At 48.6% G+C, this 21,983-nt stretch overlaps 1 protein-coding gene across 6 annotated transcripts; it reads left to right on the top strand.

Moving 5' to 3' along the window:
- Nucleotides 1–3,720: 3,720 nt before the first annotated feature.
- On the top strand, nucleotides 3,721–21,648 carry WDR73 (WD repeat domain 73). Of its 6 annotated transcripts, none has more exons than XM_073801428.1 (10): nucleotides 3,721–3,932; nucleotides 4,237–4,392; nucleotides 4,563–4,734; nucleotides 6,633–7,024; nucleotides 7,393–7,861; nucleotides 10,015–10,103; nucleotides 10,735–10,799; nucleotides 16,678–16,842; nucleotides 17,176–17,535; nucleotides 18,643–21,648. In XM_073801428.1, exons 4-10 carry the CDS (start codon nucleotides 6,951–6,953, stop codon nucleotides 18,876–18,878), a joined length of 1,458 nt encoding a protein of 485 aa, XP_073657529.1. In that variant the 5' UTR covers nucleotides 3,721–3,932; nucleotides 4,237–4,392; nucleotides 4,563–4,734; nucleotides 6,633–6,950; the 3' UTR covers nucleotides 18,879–21,648. The 6 variants fall into 6 exon arrangements, with proteins under 6 accessions (XP_073657529.1, XP_033708076.1, XP_073657528.1 ...); XM_073801429.1 differs by lacking the exon at nucleotides 4,237–4,392 and having other exon boundaries at nucleotides 3,725–3,932; nucleotides 7,393–7,460; nucleotides 7,773–7,861; XM_033852188.2 differs by lacking the exon at nucleotides 4,237–4,392 and having other exon boundaries at nucleotides 3,726–3,932; nucleotides 6,633–6,858; nucleotides 7,393–7,460; nucleotides 7,773–7,861.
- Nucleotides 21,649–21,983: the final 335 nt, after the last annotated feature.

The following is a 21,983-nucleotide window of genomic DNA, read 5'->3' as shown; positions in this document are numbered from 1 at the left end:
TCCTAGAAATAGGGAGATTCTCAGGCAGATTTCCAAGCATTTAAACCTCTTCGGAGTTTAAAGATCATTTCTTTCAGTTACTGAAATGCCTCCCTGAAGTACCTGCTTGTTAAACCCAAATAATCTTATGAATGCTGGGCCTAGGGCTTCTCACTTCGTTAGGTTTTCATAACTTCCCTGAGCGTCTATGCCATTTAGCTGAGCAGCAGCTGCTTAGCTTAGCCACTGTTGGCATCGTCATCACTTTCTCATTAGATGTATCTTCTCTTTTCTTTTGAATATTGCCTTAAAAGTTTTTTTTTTGTATTTTGGCAATTTAAGTTTCTGAAATAGTTCCTTATCAATGGTTAATGTTCTGATATTCTAGCTAGTTCCTATGTGTTCCCTCTGACTTTGCGAAATTGCATCAAATATCCCTGATTCTTTTCTTCCTCTCTTAAAGATTACACTCTTCTCCTGATTCTACAGCCCCTTCCCCTTTCTGAAACTAAAGAGCAGGACCTGAGATACCCCACGATATTTCTCTTTCTCTCTGCAACCCATACAGATGGGATCTGTGCTCAGAGGTTTGCCAAAAGAGTGATTTTACACCATCCTATCCTGAGCAGCTCTAATAGGTTTGTCATCCTTTTTCTCTAGGCTCATTTATGTCTAATTTAAATTTCTGCTTTTTGTTTTCTCTTTTGTCCTCTGTACCTTTCATGTGTTTGATGTCTACACTCTGGTTTTCTCCATTTGTTTAGTTTGTCTGCAGCTAACTTGCTTTTACTTGAGTTAACTCATCTATTAAATGGGCATAATACTAGTCTTTACTACATCAAAATAGTGTTGGTGATCAAAGGAGCATGCATGTAAGTGCTTTTGGAAAACAATAACAAAAAAGATTCAGCTGTGAAAAGACATTATTTGTAATTGATTCCAATTTAATGAAATATAGCAAACAATAATATATATGTCCTTTATTTCGAGCAATTTTTAATTAAAAACATGGTGCAGTTTAAATGTTTTGTTGGTGTTGGTTATAAGAAGATTTGCCGTGTATCTTTCACCCCTTAATCCTCTTTTGGGTTGTCCTTTGAATCTTCTCTACATCGTCTGTGAATGTCCTTGAATGTTGTAGAAACCTCAGAGGGTCAAGAGTGAGCTCTGGGGACTTCCCTGGTGGTGCAGTGGTTGAGAATCTGCCTGCCAATGCAGGGGACACGGGTTCGAGCCCTGTTCCAGGAAGATCCCACATACCGCAGAGCAACTAAGCCCGCGAGCTATAACTACTGAGCCTGCGTGCCTAGAGCCTGTGCTTCGCAACAAAGAGAAGCCACGGCAATGAGAAGCCCGCGCACCGCAACGAAGAGTAGCCCCCGCTCACCGCAACTAGAGAAAGCCCATGCACAGCAATGAAGACCTAACGCAGCCAATAAATAAATAAATTTATTAAAAAGAGTGAGTTCTGAAGAGCTTCTCCATGCACGTGCATGTGATTCACTGTCATTCTTCCTGGTGGGAGAGAGGACTTGGGGAACAGGCAGTCTGCAGTTGAGATCCTCATTCTAAACTCAGCCTAGCACTCCATGAGGGATCCGACTTGGAAGTGCTGTCTTGGGCAAGCCCGCCTCTCTGCAGTGCCTGATGCTTCACATTCCTGGGACAGTGTTTGATAGTTGGCTGTGGAGCTGCTGCCCTGATTCTTTCCCCAGGGTCCTCGGAGGCCCCTTTTTTCCTGTGCTAAGCTGACAGATAAAATGATCCTAGGGGCATCTGGGGTCATTTTCACAGCTGTGGTTGGAGCTGCGAGTGCAGGCTATGTCAGGGGAGGCTTGCTTAAGTATAAATGAACCTGTCAGAGCAGAACCAAGGTCCCAGGGTCACCTGCAGAAGAGAGATGAAACTCAGTGCCTGCTCCCTCTCCCCCTTGAGAAATCTAAACCAACTTGATATTTAAATGGGAAAGTAAAACAGGAGTGGGTGTGGTTTAGGGAAAGCAGTATCTGTCCCTGATGACTCTGGGGGCCTGACAGAGTGATCTGAACAGACCCAAAGTCTGATTCCAGTGTGACGTCTGGGCAAGTGACTCAACCTCTGAGCCAGCTTCCAGCTATAAAATGAGAGATAAACCTACCAAATAAGATTTCTTCAAGCATTTAAGTGAGGCGGCACTCAGTACCACCTCCTAATTTCTATGACCGAGGACCAGAGAGGATAGGATGGGTGCTGTGATTGATGCAGAGGAGAGGGAGGGGGTTGAAAAGGGAATGATTATTATGGGAAGGTGATAAGAGCTATATCTGTACACCATGGCTAAGCAGTGACAAGAGTACAGAGAGGTGTAAATGCCAGGGTGGGAGATGAGAAGGAGATTGGGAAAAAAGCCGGAAATGGAATGTCCTTGTCCTGTGTGTCGTGCTTTCTGGGAGCTCAGCATGACAACCAGCTTCTCATACACGCTTCCCCTTTTAAGATGGTGATCCACAGAGCTAGCAGGCCTTGCTGAGCTAGATATGGCAAGAATAATAATAGCAAGTACCGTTTTTGAGCCAGACTGGGGAGTAGGTTCGGTCACAGCCACACTGTGCAGTGTTTCTGAGAAGAATCCAGGGCTCAGGGGTTGGTCAGTACCCTGCTCCTCCATCATTCACTCCTTTTGTACTCTGTCGCTCTAATGAGATGGTAAACTCCTGTGGGAGCAGGGCACTATCTTTTGTGTCCCTGCCCTCCTGTGCCTGGCATAGTGCTCTGAACATTGGTGTTTAGTAAACATTTAAGCAAAAATAAATGTATTATTTTGGAGCACAGTGTCTTCTATTCATTAAGTGCTGCCACTGACCCAAAACTTCCAAGACAAGTCTGGACAGCTCCTTTGGAGGAGGAGAGTGCTGACTTTGAGAGGGAGTCCTATAGGACTGTTGCTTCCTGCCACAAAATAATTGGGCTAAAAAATGTAAAACTATTAAAAATAGGGCAGTGTGGTTATTGCCATTTTACAATTGAAGAAGGTGAGGGTCAGTGAGGTCACACAGCTTGTATACGGACTCTTGGTCCAGTGCTCTTTTCACTCCCCTGACCCAAAGATCTGCCTCCTGGCCAACTGATAAGCCAGTCTCTCCCAATCTGGGCGCCCATTTGTGGGGGGAGGGTGGGGGAGGGGAGGGCTCGGCCATCCATCGTTCTGCACTCCTACCCTGAGCATCTGCTGTGATTTCCACAGCACCTGGTGAGTGCCGGCTGTGAGAAGGCAGAGAGCTGGGTGAACCCGGTCAGATTCCCCAGGAGGGAAGGGCCAACTGGCATTTTATGGAGCTCCTCTGGTGCCTGGCACTATGCTGGGCACTGTAACGCCTGTGTTACACAGGAGGCATCCTCGCCCCCTTTTCTACCCTTAGAAAGAGGCACAGAGGTGAAGGAACCGCTCGTTGGCCGAAAGCCCTTGGGAGCGGTGAGGGAGGGCCAGGGGAGCCGGCTTTGCCCAGGTCCCCAGCTTGAAGGTGTTGGGCTTGGGCCCGAACGCCCTGAGGAAACGGTGCCCACGTGGGGTTAGGAGTGCGGCCGTGTGGGCTGTGGAGGGGGCCCCTGACCGAGACCCCCACCCAAGGGCTGGCGAGGACAGGAGGGTCGGAGGAGGGCGGGGCAGGAGCGGCAGCGCGCGCGCCGGGGCGGGCTCTTCGGGGCAGGCTCCGCCCCCAGGGGCGCGGGTTTAAAAGGAGGGAAGGCGAGCGTCAGGGGCCTGAGCCGTGGCTAAGTGCACCTGAACTGAGGCGCGGCCGGTACACAGCCATGACCCTGCGGGCGCGGGGCGCGGGGCGCTCGGCTGCTCGGAGGCCTTCTGCTCTTCGCTCTGCTCGCTGCCGGCGCCGCCCCGTTTAGCTGGGATCTCCCGGAGCCCCGCAGACGGGCCAGCAAGATCCGAGTGCACCCGCGGGGCAATCTCTGGGCCACCGGTAAGTCTTCGCGGTACGGGCAAGCGCCCCTCACCCTGCTCTGACCCCATTTTCCTTCTCTGGCCTCTCCTCAGCCATGGACACTAGTGTCCAGGCTAGAGGGGACCCTGGAACTCATCTAACAGATGGGGCACTTGAGACCCAGACCCAATGACGGTTAAATCACTCACCCAGCCAGTTTAAAGCAGAGCTGGGGCTGGATCCTAAATCTACCTGCCAGCCCGCCGTGCCCCTTCTCTTAGACAAGACTTTACTGAATCTTCTAACCTCTGGTGTGTCTTCTCTCTGCACCTCCACCTTCCAGACATCTCTTGTTCTCCACTTCCTTCTCTGCCGTTCCCGTCCCTGTTCTAAGCAGACAGCACAACTGGCAGAGTTTCTTCCTGGCCCTGGGGCATACCACCCTCCTTCCAGCTGTGCCGTCCCCTCCACCCCATCTACCTGCTCAGGAAAAGCTGAGGTACAGGCTTTGCTACCACCCGCGGTCTTTGTAGCTCCTGGTGACGAGGAGGAGGAAGGTTGTGTATCTTCCTGCCATGAGAACTGAAAAGTGAGAGAGATGGGGAGCTTTCCCACTGGGATAGGATCCTTGCTCCCTGACTTCCTTGTGCCTCGGCACCTCCTTTCTAGGTCACGTCATGGGCAAGAAGAGTCTGGAGCCCCCAGCCCATCCCTATTGGGGACAGCTCCCCACATCTCCCTGAGGGACCAGAGACTGCAGCTGAGTCATGATCTGCTCAGGATCCTCCTGCAAAAGAAAGCTCTGGGCATGAGCCTCAGCGGCCCAGCCCCTCACACCCAGGTGAGCCAGGCCCGGGAGAGGCTCAGCCAGGGCTGCCCCTGGATCCAGCATTGGGCTTACGGTGTGAGTGCCCAGCCAGGGTGTGATAGGCCCACCCAAGAAAGTCAGCGATTCTAGGCTCTCCCTGTGATCTAGAGCTCAAACGGAGAGGATTCTGAAGAAAGAAAGCTGACCTTCCCAGCAAACCCCATGGAACAAAAAGTAAGGGAAGACGTTCCCCTCACCCATTGCCCAGTCTAAAGTCACAGCCTGGGATTATCCAGCAGGACCTTCCCCTACCTCCACCCCAGTCTACACAGACTTGCCCCACCCCAGCTGTCCACCTTTGCTGTGCCCTGTATGTGCCTGTTGGGACCCTGAGGCTCAGAGAAGGGATGAAAAGAGTTAGTCAGCAGCTAACACAGAGTCTAGACCTTGTTCACCTTGACCAGTGCTCTTCCCAGTCTCTCGTCTGCCTCAGTGACCAGTGGCAGGGTTTCTCAACGCCAGCACTTGATATTCTGGGCTGGACAATTCTCTGTTGTGGGAGTTGTCCTGTGCATTGTAGGACGCTTAGCTGTGTCCCTCGTCTCTATCCACTAGAGTATGGATAGATACTGTTAGGACAACCAAAAATGCCTCCAGACATTGCCAGAGGTCCTCTGGGGAGGGGACAGGGGAGGGAGCCAAAATCACCCTGGGTTGTAAACCACTGACCTATGGGGTTCAAGGCCCCAGAGTTGAAGCCAAGCCAGCTTTCATCTCCAGCCTGGCAGAGGGGCAACTCCTCCATTCTCTGTCCCTGGCGCTGTCCCCATCCCACACCACCTTCCCTGGTACTTCGTTGCTATGTGAAGAAGGCAGTGTAATGTGGTAGAATGGGGGCTCTGGTGACAGCATGCTGGGTTCATAAGCTAGCTACTTAGTAGCTGTGTGACCTTAGAAATGTCATTTAACCTCTCCAAGCCTCATCTTCTTCATCCATAAAATGGGAACAGTAGTGCCCCTCTCCTCTTAAATGAGACCATTTGTGTCACATGCTGAGCATGATGCCTAATGCATAGAAAGCACTTAGTAAACAGGAGCTGTTGCCAGTCTGTGAGCTTCCTGGCAGCACCAGTGGCTGACTTAACTTTGTGTCCCCCACCATGCCTAGCATATAATATGTACATCTTGAAAGAAGGGAGGGGCATTCCCTACAAAAGGTTCATCCCCAGCCCCATGGGGAACTAAGATCCCACATGCCGCGCAGTGTGGCCAAAAAAAAAAAGAAGAACCACCAGCCTCTGGAGACCTCAGATGTAAGGGCCAGGTGCTCGGGCTGGCTGAGTCTAAAGGCAGACAATGTCCCCTCCAGGGCCACTGGTCTCGAAGGCCTGAAACATGAAGACCAACTAGAGAATCTCAGAGGAAGCAGTACTTAGCCCTAGTGGGTGGGACTTCAGAAGTGAGGTCTTGGGCAGAGCTGGAGGTGGGGGAGTAAAAACACTGTCCGGCCCAGGGCCAGGCATGGTACTTGGACTTTACTTCTATGATCTCCTTTGACTGTCATGACCACTCTGTGAGGTTGAGGCTGTTATTCTGAGAAAACCACTACCCTGACCCCTCCCAGGCCCTTCAGGGAGAAAGGCACTGGGGGCCTGCCCCTGCCTACCTCTGTGGATGCCTAGCACTTAGGAATGGCAGGATGCCCCTATCTTATCGTATAAGATATCCTAAATATTGCATGGACATACTTAAACGAAAAAAATTATTCGTTGTTTACCTAAAATTGGAATTTAACCGGGCGTCCTGTATTTTATCTGGCGTTTTCCTCTGATCTGCAAATACCCGGTCATAAAACCAGGGTGTATTTGGTCCCTCAGGCCCCGCCCGGAACTGACATCCTGGGAATCCCTGAATTTTCGTCTTGTTTCCAGGAGAGTTTATCCGGAGAATCCCGGACATAGCTAGCTAAGGGTACCGCAGGTCCGCGGCGGCGCTAAGGGACCTCTAAGGCCCCGCCCCCGCGTCAGACCAGGCCGCGCCCCACTCCTCGCGAGACGGCCGCTCTTGCCCAGGAAGGTTCAGAGGCGGAAGTGGAGTACCGGAAGCGACAGTTGCCATGGAGCCCGCGGAGGACTGGCTGGTGGAATCCTTGCGCTTGTAAATCGTGTGGGCTTGGGACGTGGAATCCGGGTCTGGAGCTGGCTTGGGGGCGGACGGGCGCGGCATGGAGCACGCAGGAAACTCGCGGCATGTGGGGCGGGACCTGTACGGAGGACTCCGCCTGGGCCTCGACTCCCGCAGCTGGGAAATGGCACCTTCCTGTGTGCGCAAATTGTGTGAAGTACTAGTAGGGGCAGTGCTTGTGGAGGATAATAATAACATAAGTGACTATTTATTTTGCGCCAGGCTCTGGGTTAAACCTTAAACAAAGATTATCTCGATTCCTCACGTCAACCTTGGGAAGTCTGAGTACTCTAGGAGTTCCATTTTACAGATGAGGACGAGACTCAGGGAAACTGTGACTGGCCTGCCCCCAGTCACACAGGGGATGAAATGTGTAACAAGGCTTGATCCCAGTTCTGCCTGATTCCAGAGCCTGGGCCCCCAACTGCCGAACCATGCTAACATCTCAGGTTCTTTAACAGCTGTAAAGTGCAATGCATCGTGTGATGTTGTGTCCCTATCATGCAGGTACCAGGATTTCCATGCATTCGACCTCTCGGGAGCCACTCGAGTCCTTGAATGGATTGGTGACAAAGGTGATGTGCCCTGCCTGGCCCTGAAGAACCACTCCTCAAGCTGGAACTCAGGAGCTCAGCCCAGAGGGACCCAACCCCTCTTCTGGGAGCTTGAGGGCCTCTTGGTCACTTGTAGCAATTTCATGCCCCGTCAGCATTATATTTCTCTTATGAAGAAAGATCTAGATCTCTTCCATCCCTCAGTACAAGGCTGCATACCAATGGCAGAAGAGTTTGTCTTTGCTTTGGGAGATTTGGCAGAGTGTCTGGACCCAGCTGTGGTCCAGAATCTTTCTAGCACTTTGTCACAGCTTATTCTGCTTCTTTTTCCAGGAATCTTGGTTGCTGGCTATGAAAGCCTGAAAAAAAATGAGATTCTTCATCTGATATTACCTCTCAGACTTTCTGTAAAAGAAAACCAGGTAACTTGAAATATTTATGCTGAGTATATGTGTCTACTTCTACTCATTTATTAAATCTTTATGGAGCTCCTATTGTCTACTAAATATTGTCCTGGATACTAGAAAGAGAAAAACTGTAAGCCCTGGGCCTGCCCTTATAGTCTAATAAAGGGAGGCAAATGTGCACAGAGGTAGGTTGTACAGAAAATCCTGTGATTTACAGAGGGCTCCTAGAGCAAGAAGTCAATTATACTTTATCAAGAATAGATTTAGGGGGAATTCCCTGGTGGTCCAGTGGTTAAGACGTCACACTTCCACTGCAGGGAGCCCGGGTTCGATCCCTGGTCGGGGAACCAAGATCCCATAAGCCGTGCCACACGGCCGGGAAAAAAAAAAGTTTAGGGAGCAATTAGAGTATGAAGGGTGGTTGAAACCTTAGAATGGTTAAGATCACCTAGGATGAATGTGTAGTATATAAAGAATAAGAGGAGAAGATGGCTAAAGACAGAACATCAGGGAGAACACTTAAGAAATGGGTAGAAAGGGGCTTCCCTGGTGGTGCAGTGGTTGAGAGTCCGCCTGCCAATGCAGGGGACACGGGTTCGTGCCCCGATCCGGGAAGATCCCACATGCCGCGGAGCGGCTGGGCCTGTGAGCCATGGCCGCTGAGCCTGCGTGTCCGGAGCCTGTGTTCCGCAACGGGAGAGGCCACAACAGGGAGAGGCCACAACAGGGAGAGGCCACAACAGTGAGAGGCCTGCGTACTGCAAAAAAAAAAAAAAAAAAAAACAGAAAAAAAAAAAAGAAATGGATGGGTGGAGGAAGATGATGAAGCCACAAGGAGTACTGAGAATGAATAGTCTTTGAAGTAGGAGGAGTCTCAGAAAAGGCCAGTGATCCAGAAGCCAAGAGATAAGAATGTGTCACGAAGAGTTGATAGCTGCCTAATGTTACTATAAAATCACTCAGGCTCATTGGCTAGATCAGTCCTGCCTTTATTGCCCTTGGGTAAATTTCCTTCCTAATGTTCTTGATCTTCCTCATCCCTACCCCTCAAGCTGAGTCAGGAGCTCACCAAAATTGAGCCTTGATGAGAGACCTGATTTACCTCCTGCCTCACCCCTGGCTTTCCCTCTGTTCTCTTGTGGCCACCTCCTCTTCCCCTGCCTCTGGTTCCTCACGTGGAGATAGTAGAGTCTAGTGGCTAAGAGCATGGCCTTCGGTTAGACAGACTTGGGTTCAGATGTATAACGTAACCCCTGTGACCTTAGAAAAGTTGCTTAAGCTCCCTATGCCTTGGCTTTGTCATTTTAGAACAGGGATAATTATACTGCCCAGGTCATATAAACAGGGTGGCTGACACAGTGAGCACTGGATAATTGGCAGTTGTATTTTTTTAATTAATTATTTTATTTATTTTATTTATTTATTTGGCCGCATTGGGTCTGTGGTGCTGCACAGGCTTTCTCTAGTTGTGGTGAGCGGGGGCTACTCTTCGTTGCTGCTTGTGGGCTTCTCATTGCGGTGGCTTCTCTTGTTGCGGAGCACGGGCTCTAGAATGCGGGCTTCAGTAGTTGTGGCACGCAGGCTCAGTAGTTGTGGCTCGCAGGCTCTAGAGCACAGGCTCAGTAGTTGTGGTGCACAGGCTTAGTTGCTCCGCAGCATGTGCAATCTTCCCGGACCAGGGCTCGAACCCATGTCCCCTACATTGGCAGGCGGATTCTTAACCACTAGCAGGTGGATTCTTAACCACTGAACCACCAAGGACGTCCTGGCAGTTGTATTTTTATTGCTGGAAGAACCCACCTAACTTCCAGTGCGAGGTGTGGGGAGGAATGGGGCTGTGTTAGTTGGCTGATACATTCCACCTTTCTCTGTTAAGCCTCTGTGACTCCTCTAAGAAGGCTTGGAATGTAACACTTGTGCTGTGGTGAAAGGTTAGAAGAAAGGTTTTGGATGTGCAGGAAAGAAAGGAAGCTATCTGTGTGAGCAGCTGAGACCAATATTTGCAAATAACAGCACCCTGAGGCCCTGCCCAGAGAAGCATCATTGCCACCTGAGCGGCTTCCATGGCTTCCTGCCAGGCTGGGATATGGCTCCTTACTTAGAACTTGTCTGAAACGTTCCTTTGGAGAGCGGTCCCCTATCTGACTGGCCACCCCTTTGTATTTTAGGGCTTATTCCCTGAAAGAGATTTCAAGGTACGCCATGGAGGATTTTCAGACAGGTCTGTCTTTGATCTGAAGTATGTGCCAGACACCAGGTATGGTCAGCTCTGTTACCCAGACCTTCCATTCAGGATGGAGTGGCTGGAACTTTAGGGGTATCCTGTATCTTTATCACCACCCCTCCCCATCCCACCTCAGCACAGGGGCACATGGGAGGGCATGTGCACACACAGATCTGGAATACAAAGAAACCAGTGCTCGGTGGCTTTACGGTCCCTCACAGACCTCTTGACTATGGTAACCCACAGATTGCTGGCGTTGCTCTAGGGAATAGATATAAAGTAGAAGGGATGCTCTTAGCTTCTCAGAGAGCTGGTGGTGGGTAGTTGGGGCTAATAGCTCAGTTGGCAGAGGCCAGAGCCTCTGGGTGAGGCTTCTGTGTTCAGGCTCCCTGCTGGGTCCTCTAGCACACTTCATGCCACGTGGAAGCCAGGGCTCAGTCCCACGACTCTCTGTGAGCTGTGGACCTGTCCCTAAAGGGGAACAAGCCTGCTCCTCCTCTGTTAAATGAGGGTGACTGATCTTGATGCCCCCTCCCTGCGTAAGCTCTCCTGATACAGGGAGTGTAGGAATCCCAAGCTGAGTGGGCTGGAGAGGGAGAGGCTGAGGGCTGTATGGGTGAGCTCCCCACTGTCTGGGCTGAGATTTCTTATCCATCCTGAATAGGTTGCTGGTGACCAGTGGCCTTCCCGGTTGTTACCTGCAGGTGTGGCAGGTTGCAGAGGACAGCGGTAAGTGACTTTGACTCGGCGGGGTTGGGTTTGTAGGAAAGCCTGTTATTCTCACACCCCCAATCCCTAATCTGAGCCAGTTAAGAAACAGACTCAGAGCCAGTGGGAATTAAAATGCAGTATCTACTGGGACTTCCCTGGCTGTCCAGTGGTTAAGACTCTGTGCTTCCACTGCAGGGGGCACGGGTTCAGTCCCTGGTCGGGGAGCTAAGATCCCACATGCCACATGGTGTGGCCAAAAAAATTTTTTTTAAATGCAGTATCTACTTTAATGCAGCAAAGGTGAATTAGCAGCCACAGCAGTGCACACAAGCCCCAGGTGGAGCTTCCTATAGCTTGCTTCAGGAATTGAGTTTACCAGCCCAGCCAGAGGCAGAGCACCTGGTGAAGTTCGGGCCCCTCCCACCCCAGGCAGGGGCAGAGCAAAGGCAGCAGGGAGGTCACCTCTCACTGCAGGCATGCTGCTCTCAGGGAGGGAAAACAGTGAGTGAGCACAAGGCTGGGCTGACCAGTCTCCCACTCAGAGACATAGCTCTGCTGCCCAACAGGAACAGGAAAGTTGGGAAAGGCGCAGGAAGCGTTAGTCCTGTTCCTCTGGGAGTCGGGGGAGTTCCCTCATAGTATCCCCTCCAGCAGGAGGTTTGCGGTTCCCCTGTCAGGCAGGCACCGAAGCCTGCAGCCCTGATCCAGCCCCTGCCATCCCTCCTTGGGTTAGAGCATTGCTGACCAGCATGGAAGCGGGCCTCAGAGGCAAAGGCAGCCGCTCTTGGAACTGCCCCTTGGCTTGTGTGGTCCTCTGCCTCACTTGGATGCTTCCCAGAAACCGGTAGCAGCTGTTGGCTTCTCCCCAAGCTTCACTGCTGCAGGAATGTGGTTCTGGTCCTCATTTGGTTTTTGAGGTCACTGACCCTGTGGACTTTCCTTTGTTGTTTCTTCCTTGTCACTTGTCTTATGCTGTAGCTTCCAGGTGTGTGTATATACTTATTTGTAGTTATGATTGTTTATTTTTTCATAATTTTATTGAAAGTCACCCATTTTAAGTATACAGTTCAGTGATTTTTTTCTTTTTAGTAAATTTAACAAGTTGTGCAACTATAATCACTTTTAGGATATTTTCATGACCCCAGTAAGATCCATCATGCCAATTACGATTAACCCCCATGCGCACACCCTGCCCCAGGCGACCACTAATCTGCTTTCTGTCTCTATGATAGATTTGCCTTTTCTGGATATTTCATATCAATGGAATCATACAACATGTGGTCTCTTGTATCTGGCTTCGTTCACTGAGCATAGTACTTTTGAGGTCCACCCTGTCATACAATGTCATAACGTGTATCAGCAGTTTGTTCCTTTCTGTGGCTGAACAGTATTCCATTTATGGATGTATCACATTTGTCTATCTGTTCACCAGTTGATGGATCTGATTTTTGGTTATTAGGAATGATGCTGCTAAGAACATTCATGTACAAGTCTCTGTGGACCTATGTCTTCATATGTCTTGGATAGACATTAGGAATAAAATTGCTGGATCATGTGGTAAACTTATGTTTGATTTTTAAAAAATTTTTTTTTTGTTTGTTTGATTTTTTAAGAAACTCCCAAACTCTTTTCCAGAATGGCTTCATCATTTACATTCCCACCAGCAGTGTATGAGGGTTCCTGCTTCTCCGTGTCCTCACCAACATTTGTTATTATCTGTCTTTTTTTTTTTTTTTTTTTTTTTGTGGTATGCGGGCCTCTCACTGTTGTGGCCTCTCCCGTTGCGGAGCACAGGCTCCAGACGCGCAGGCCCAGCAGCCATGGCTCACGGGCCCAGCCTCTCCGCGGCACGTGGGATCTTCCCGGACCGGGGCACGAACCCGTGTCCCGTGCATGGGCAGGCAGACTCCCAACCACTGCGCCACCAGGGAGGCCCTATCTGTCTTTTTTATTAAAGCAGTCCTAATGGATGTGAAATTGTATATCATGTGGCTTTCATTTGCAATTCCTTAATGACTAATAATGTTGAGCATCTTTTTATATGCTTATTAGCCATTCATGTATCTTTGGTAAAATGCCTATTCAAATCTTCCTAAGGGTGTTTTGTTGTTATTTTTTTCCCCCTTAGCAGGCTGAGATAACATGCTGTCACAGGGTCTTTGATATGCCAGTTTCACTGTACATTTTAATAGATACTTGTTCGGATTAATTAACAATCTATAAGATGTAACAGTAATATTAATGAGTGTATATTATATTCCAGTCACTGTACTAATCACCTTCCATGTGTGATCTCATTAAATTCTCATAAGTCTGAGAACAAACTCTTTCCCAGAGAGGCTAACTTGTTCAGAGTCACAAAGATGGTTGCAGAACCAAGACTTAAATGTAGTCTGACTTCAAAGTCTGCTTATAACTCTGCCTGGTGGTAACTATAGTTAGATAATAATAATTGATCTCAGTATAGTATGTAGGGGCTCTGAAAAAAAGGTCATAGGGTATTTACTGACTGGCAACATAGTCTGTGCCACCATTTTGCTTAGATCTGGTTCCTGGAAGTAAGATCTACTTATGAAAGGCCACATAATAATAATAATAATTATAACAGTAATAATAATTATTATTATAATATATATAATTATAATATATATTGTATAATATATAATGTATAATATATAATATATATATAATATATAATATATTATAATTATTATTATTATTATTATTATTACTGTTATTTGTAGCAGTAGCTAACATTTCATCATTTAGTTGTTATTCATTGTGTGCTTCCGGTGTGTCAAGCATTGGGCAAGGTTCTGGGGATATAACAGCAAGCACTCACATAGATGTTCCTTGCTTTCTTGGTGCTTATATTTTATGAAATATTTTGCCCAGTTTTTGATTGGCTGTTTTGTCTTTATTGACTTGTGAGAGTTCTTTGTACATTCTAGATACATGTTATTTGTCAGATATATGTTTTGCTAATATTTTCTCCCTGTCTTTTCATTTTCTTAATAGTGTCCTTTGAAGCATAAAAGTTTTAAATTTTGATGAGGTCCGTTTTAATAATAAAACAGTGTTATATCTAAGAAATCTTTACTTAATCCATAGATTTTCCCCAGTGTTTTTCCCAAAAGTTTTATTGTTTTAGCTCCAACATTTAAGTCTGTGATCTCTTTAGAGTTAACTTTTGTGTATGGTAGGTATGAGGGAGGGGTCTAAGTTCATCTTTTTGCGTATGAATGTCTGGTTGTCCCAGCACCATTTGTCAAAAAGCCTGGCCTTTCTCCACTGACCTGCCTTGGTGCCTTTGGTGAAAATCAGTTGATTGTGAATATAAGGATTTATTTCTGGACTCTCCGTTCGGTTCCAGTGATCTCTATGTCTATCCTTATGTCAGTAACTTATAGTTGTTTTTTATCTTTCCCTAAAAATAGGCTGCGTGGGGCAGCAATGGTTTAAAGATGAGGGGAGCGCCTTGGAGCTCTTTTGTCCTGACGGTGCCTGGGGTACCAGATGCCGTATAGAACCTGTAGCCCCAGGCCCAGGAGAGGTAGGCCCAAGGAGACTTGCTCTGACACTCATACGAGAGTAGGAAATCAGATAGTTACCTTCCCCTGGATATTAGTTCAGAATATTCCAGAATCTGGGGAAGGCTGGCCAGCTGTTTTCCTAGACGCCTAAAAATGTAGCATTATCTTGGTGAATTTTCCAAGGTCCAGGTTTGACCCACAGCTTTGGTATCTCAGAAACCTGATTCTGTCAGCACACCCAGAACAAATCTAATCTGTTATTAGGGGCAGACACGCTCACCAGACTCACAGGACTGCTGTATAAACCAGAACGCAGATTTATTAGTTTATAATGAAAAAATAAGTGTCCCTAAAAGTGGAATATTCCAGATCCTTATTCTTTTCCTATAGAAGACCTAACCTAGTCAAAGCCTGCATGGTAAACATAACCATAACAAGAGGAATCAGCTCCGAGGCTTCCAAATGGTGTTTTCATAAGCTCTCTTAGGCAGAGGGTATAGAACTTGTGAAGGCTTGGCTCTCCAGGCCCCTGGAGGGAGGGCCTGTGGCCTCTCCTCTCAGCTCTGGGGCTGAGGAGTCCACTCAGAAGGTCTTTAGGTGGAGACATACCTAACAGCCTCAGCTGAATGTCTCCCACAGCCTCTACTTTGAAGTTAACTTCAGTCTGGAGTGGCTCTCTCTGCCGTGGACGGGCCCCAGCATTTTCTTTGCCGTTGTGGCAGAACAGCCCCCTCTCATGGGCACCACTTTTCCTTTAGACGTGGTAATACGTTAGCTCAGTACTGCAGGTGTGGAGCCATTCTGACTCCTTAAGGAGTGTGCCCACTGCAGCTCCGACCTGTTCTGTTGGTTTAATCTTCAGACAGCCTTCTTTCTTTTATTGCCCAGTTCTTGGAGGTGCCTCACTGCATCTTTTGCTTTGATTTTGTAGTAGTTTTTCTTTTCATTTGGCTAGTTGGTGTGGATTTCCTAAAGGGGGCATTTTAACACTGACAAGAGAGGGGATGAGGAGGAACCTGCATTGCTTTCCTGTTGTAACTACGGAGCACAACTCTCCAGTCAGGAGCTCTGAAGCCTTTGTTTTCTACGGCATCTTTGAAATAGGTCTTTGCAGGCTGTCCCTTGACCTCCTCCTTCCCCGCCGTCAGGGGACAAATCACACCTGAGAACCAGCCCTGGCTCAGAGCAGCAGGTCCTGGGGAATCTGTTCCAGGCTCCTAAGTCTTTGGAAAGGGAAAAGGGAGCCGCTTAAGTGGGGCCCGGGGGAGTGAGGCAAGCTGTGCTGGGCTGGTTTGAATCGCAGCCTCACTGGCACTCCCCGGAGACACACGGTCCTGAGGCTCAGCTGTTGTGTCTGCTCCGACCTCCGCAGCTCCTAGGGTAGAGCAGTTATGTTCAGCAAGTCTAGACAAAGTGCACTGAGAGTCTGTGGTTTGAGGACCCAAGGGGCCTCTGCATGCTAGCCCAGCCTGGCCACACCTTCTGTGACTCCTTGTATGTGAACTGTCTCCAGGGAACTGACTGCCACGTGCTCGCTTGATAAGCCGCGTTAGTGTTCCTTCTCTCATCCATCCCTTCCTCATCCTCTTACCTATCCTCTAGAATTTAAAAATACATAGATCTCCATTTTCTTCAGAGAATGTGAAACCAAACAGTGAGCTCCCTCTTGGAGCAAGAAAATATAAAATGGAAAATATGCATCTCCCTTTAAGTAGTTTGTACAGCAAACTACTTGTTCTGAACTATGTTATAAATGGAGAATGCAGAGATGGGAACCTGTCTGCTGTCGAAGCAGACTGAGGTGAACAAAGCTAAAATTTGATTTAACCTGAGGGCAAGTATGTCTTTTTAACGTTCAGTGTAAAAAAGATGTGGACTTTCTTGCCCTGTTTATGTTTGAAGACAAAGACATCTGTGTTATAACCTTGACCTGTTAGGATTCGGCCAATTGCTTGAGGTCATGGGACATGTTTTTGAAGAAATAATATTACTTCATGAACTCCGTTCCTGTTATTTCCAGTTAAGGGGTAAATAACATCATCGGCGTGTGCTCTCCTTTTCTCTTCCTTTATTTGTTCTCTGCAAAACTATAAAAAGCCAGAACTGCTGGGGAGGTTTTGAGATGGCTGCTATGATTCATTATCTCCCATTTGCAAAACAGTTCATAAGACAAATTACAGAGAAACTACAGTGCTTCTGACAGTTACCAAAAAGTAAACACAACGCACAGTGATGATGTCTCCACATCCTCTCTCACCAGCCGTGAGGCCCTGTCTCCCCTGACCTTCTGGCAGGCCTTCACCATGGAATGTTTCAAACCTGCATTAACATTCTGGACTTCAGCCACTTCCATCTTCCCCCAGATGTCATTAAGGCTGTCAGCACCATTGATGTGCACGAGAAGGAGGGGCGTCTCTGGCCCAGGATGGCCATCTTCTCGTCGGCAGCGCCCGGAGTCCTCCACGGGGCCAGGCTCAGCAGTCTGAAGGTGGTGGATCTGGAATCACAGAAGACCACCTACAGCTCAGGTACCGCAGCCCCTTGCCGGCTCCTACCAGCCCCACCCAGCCACGCTGGAAACCGAATCCAACCCTGTGTGCCAGCTGCTGGGGAAACGAGATGAGTGAGAGGCAGGGCCAGGCCTCGGGGGCCCCTGTTCTGGGGCTGGGGAAGGCAGTCCCGGGACCGGCACCCAACCAGCCAGGCGGACCGTGTGAGATGAGAAGGCGGCAGGATGTGGTTCACTCGGCGGGGGGCTGGTGGGGAGCTGCCCAGAGGAAGGGGCTTGGACCAGCCAACGGCGCCAAACCACTGGACCCATTTGACTGCAGCCACTTTTCTCCTCTCGCCCCACCGTCCAGGTATCAGTGACGACGAGCTGCTGAGTAGCCTGCAGGTCCTGGACGCAGACACCTTTGCCTTCTGCTGCACCTCGGGCCGCCTGGGGCTTGTCGACACCCGCCAGAAGTGGACCCCGTCAGAGAACTTCAGGCCCGGCTCTGGGTCCGCTGGAGGGAGGTGGTGTGCAGAAGCTGGGGGCCGGGGCCCTGGGCCCAGCATTGCCAGCCTTGGCTCGGACGGGCAGCTCTGTCTTCTTGACCCCCGGGATCTCTGCCAGCCGGTGAGCTTGGTCCAGTGCCCAGTGTCCATGCCTAGCCCTGACCCAGAGCTGCTGCGAGTGACTTGGGCTCCAGGCCTGGACAACTGCTTGGCCATTTCAGGTACGCTGAGAGGATTTTGTGTCTGTCACTTGATCTCTCTCTTCCGGGGACTCTTGGGTGCTCAGGAAGGAGCCCGTAGTCCTGTAGTAAATCTGGCCCCAGAAGTTAAGGTTGCTCACAGAAAAGCTCCATATTAGCTCTCCAGGTTCTTTAGTGGTGGCCCTTCCACATCCTGGCTACCAGACTTCCCCACGCTGGTAGCAGGCCTTTCCTGTCGCAGCAGGAATTCAGTTCTGAGGTTGGTGGAGAGGCTGCGGATGGTAAGACACTAGGACAGCCACGGGCTGCACCAGGGAGAGGCGATAGGGTCTCAGCGGTGCCGCTCAGTCTACTCGCTTTTAGAACTACAGCAAGCTAGCTAGGTCAGCAGGCTCCTGGGTCTGGCCCGGCAGTATCTAGTTGAATGAGGGTGTGTAATGAGGTATCTGAAAGCCGATGGAAGGATCTTCTGACGGGGGGAGAGGTTGAAAGAATAGTTGAGAGAGCAGGAGAGGGTCATTGGTCACGGCAGGATCCAGAAAGAGCAGAAGAGCAGAACCAGGCTTGGGTAGTTCTCTCTAAAGGCTTCTCTTTCCCCCATCAAGTAGGAGACAAGGCCCTCTGCTGAGAGGGACTCACATGTGGAGGGATTAGAATTGGGGGCAAGTGGAAGAGGTTTGAAAAGTCTCTAAAGCCTCCGTTTCTTGGGGAAAATAATAGTACCTACTTCATACAGTTGTGAGGGTTAAAAGAGAGAGTGCAAGATTAGCCTTGGGCCTGGCACGTGATAGATGGACAACAGATGCTTATTGTTATAGCTCCTTGGAGTCATCAGCTGCTGACATTGACGGCAGATGTTACGTGCCCTTCAGTTGGCCTTTAATTTTATTTATTTATTTTTTTGGCTGCACTGCGCAGCTTGTGGGATCTTAGTTCCCCGACCGGGGATAGAACCCGTGCCCTCAGCAGTGAAAGCGCAGAGTCCAAACCACTGGACCGCCAAGGAATTCCCTCAGTTGGCCTTTAAGTATCTTGTGGCTATTTGATTCATCATCCTCTAGCCTGTTTTGGTTCCGTAGAGCATTCAGAGATTCAGCGTCAATGCTCGCTTTTCTTGTTCTTCCTCAGGTTTTGATGGGACGGTCCAGGTCTATGACGTCACGTCTTGGGGTGGAATGGGGCGCCAAGTAGAACCTCTCTTCACTCACAAAGGTCACATCTTCCTAGACGGCAATGGGATGGACACTGCTCCACTGGTCACCACCCACACCTGGCACCCCTGCAAACCGAGGACTTTGTTGTCCGCAGCAAGTGATGCCTCTCTGCACGTATGGGACTGGGTGGACCTCCATGCTGCCCGCTGACTCCAGCATCTTTCCGCCCAGGCCCTAGGAAGCTGCTGTGTAGCAAGGATATTGATTCAAGATTCAAGTGACCACAGAGCCCTGTTACCAGCTGAGTGGCTGTGGGCAAGTTAACCAGCCCCTCAGTCCCAGTTTCTTTATTTGTAGAATGAGACTGGTAATAACTACCTGGTAGGACTGTTGGGAAAGTTAGAAGTAACATATTTAAAACTAACTGGTAAGGGGACTTCCCTGGTGGCACAGTGGTTAAGACTCCACGCTCCCAATGCAGGGGGCCCGGGTTCAATCCCTGGTCAGGGAACTAGATTCCACATGCATGCTGCAACTAAGAGTTCGCATGCCACAACTAAGGAGCCTGCCTGCCGCAACTAAGGAGCCCATGTGCTGCAACTAAGGCTCCTGCGAGCCACAACTAAGGAGCCCACCTGCTGCAACTAAGACCCAGCACAACCAAATAAATAATAAAAAATAATAATAATAACTGGTAGGATTCATGGCACAATAAAGATTTCGTAGCTACTCTTAGATCTGGGAGCCCCATTTCCCCCAAGTGTAAAATGGCAGCGTTTTACCCCTGTCTGCATTCACAACATCATGGAATCTGAAGAGCCAACGAATGTAAACAGGTTCTGTGAACTTTTCTACAGAAGTGAAAATGTATAGTGACAGATAATCATGAAAAAAGTCAACCCCAGTAGCAATTAAGGAAATAGCAATTAAAATAAGGTTATGCCATTTTTATCTACTAAATTGCCAAATTTTAAAACATTTTTGCCTTGAACAGCTGTTAGAGGTTACATGGTACACAATTCAGAAGGTACAGAGGAGCATCTTAGTTCTTTGGGGGCAGCTGTTTTTAAAGGTGGTAACAGCCAGGGTGGGGAGCTAGGCATTCTCATCAGTACCACCTGCAGCTGGCATTCAGGCAGAGACTGGCCACCCTCCTCTTGGGCGGTTCTCACTGGAAAACGGCCTTCACCAGGGTAATGCTTTCCAACCCCTGCCCCCCAGGGGAGTAGGCCCAAAGGATATTTCTTTTTGGTGGCCCGTAGCAAATATGAAAGTGTACCTGCATGTGATTCCTCAATTTCAGCAATTTTCCAGCAATTCCAGCAATTTTCCTGTTGAAATTATGTGATTACTAGTCAGTTTGGGCTCTGATTTTTTTTTAAAGTAGCTTTATTGAGACATAATTCACATACCATACAATTCAACCATTTAAAATGTACAATTTAATGGGTTTTGGTATACTACTTTATTAGTTTTTAAAGATTATGGTAAAATATATCTAACAATTTGCCATTTTCCCCATTTTTAAGTGTACAACTCAGTGGCATTAATTACATTCACAATGTTGCATGACCAGCACCACTATTTGTTTCCAAAACTTTTCATCACCCCAAACAAACTGACTATTGTGGGCTCTGGTTTTTGGCTCTCAGCTGGGCTCCTATAACAAAATGCCACAGACTGGGGTCTAAAACAACAGAGATTTCCTTCTCACAGTTCTGGAGGCTGGGAAGTCCAATATCAAGGTGCGGGCTAGGTGGGTTTCATCCTGAGGCCTCTTCTCTTAGCTTGTAGGTGGCCACCATCTTGCTGTGTGCTCACATGACCTCTTCTCTGTGCTCCTGCAGAGAAAGCCCTGGTCTCTTCTTATGACACCAGTCCTTTCAGATTACAGCCTCACCCTTATGACATCACTTAACCTTAATTACCTCTTAAAAGCTCTATCTCCAAATACAGTTACATTGGGGGTTATGGGGGTGGGAGGGGGTATAATTTGACCCATAGCATTTAGGAATTATTTTGAAGTAAGAAAAACCTAATAATTTTTCCAATGAAATGATTTTTTTAATTAATTTAACAAATGTAATGAATGAGCATTACATTTTTTTTTTTTTTTTTTTTCTGTATGCGGGCCTCTCACTGTTGTGGCCTCTCCCATTGCGGAGCACAGGCTCCGGACGCACAGGCTCAGCAGCCATGGCTCACGGGCCCAGCCGCTCCGCGGCATGTGGGATCTTCCCGGACTGGGGCACGAACCCGTGTTTCCTGCACCGGCAGGCGGACTCTCAACCACTGCGCCACCAGGGAAGCCCGAGCATTACATTTTGGAGAGATGTAATTAAACAATTTCAGACTCAAGATGTGATCCTTCTTACCATCGTCTGGAGTCTTCTTTCTAATCCTTTTCTTCCCCTCCATTGCCCCATGAGAACTGATTCTATAGATTCATTTCCAGAAAAAGGTAATTTCTTCTTTGCTGTGCGCCATTTCGGCTTAAGCTTAACAGGAACGCTCTGCTTTCAGATAGAAGAGGAAACCTATATGACAAATCAGGGATTTTTTTTTTTTCAAGAGAGTTGGATTACCAGCATAACACTGGCTAAACTATATTATTTCACCAAGTAAAAGAGATGAATAATTTAGAAAATAGTAGAATTGATACATGAATTGAAAAGCTGCTTTTCTAGGGACTTCGCTGGTGGCGCAGTGGTTAAGAATCCGCCTGCCGATGCAGGGAATGCCCTAGTCCGGGAAGATCCCACATTGAAGCAACTAAGCCCATGAGCCACAACTACTGAAGCCCACGTTCTAGAGCCGGTGCTCTGCAACAAGAGAAGCCACCGCAATGAGAAGCCCACAAGCAGCAACGAAGAGTAGCCCCCGCTCACCACAACTAGAGAAAGCCCATGGGCAGCAACGAAGACCCAACGCAGCCAAATTAAAAAAAAAAAAAAAAAAAAAAAACTTTAAAAGAAGAAAAGCTACTTTTCTGAAAAATACTGATACATCAGTCAGTCATGGTCCAGCCAGGAAGACTGAATCCACACCAGATAATTCAGTGGAGGGAATTTCATTATGTGGAATCTGAAAGAGGATGCAAGGGAAGGTGAGGCCCTAAAGGAGGTGGTGGGTGTGTTGCCCAGAGCCCAGGAATGGGGCCTCCCAGTGGGAACTGAGCACAGTGATCTTGCCGGGCTGTGGCTGGGGCCGTGGCAGGATCTGAGACTGCAAACAGCTAGACTACAGGAAGTACAGAGAACGAAGTCCCCAGGCTTCTCTCCTTCCACCCTCCAACATCCTGCCTGTACCATGGAC

This window comes from Tursiops truncatus, chromosome 2 (genome assembly GCF_011762595.2).
Source record: "Tursiops truncatus isolate mTurTru1 chromosome 2, mTurTru1.mat.Y, whole genome shotgun sequence".
NCBI classification, from domain to species: domain Eukaryota; kingdom Metazoa; phylum Chordata; class Mammalia; order Artiodactyla; family Delphinidae; genus Tursiops; species Tursiops truncatus.
The sequence above is the reverse complement of the archived record's forward strand: the minus strand, read 5'-3'. Positions and strand labels throughout refer to the sequence as shown.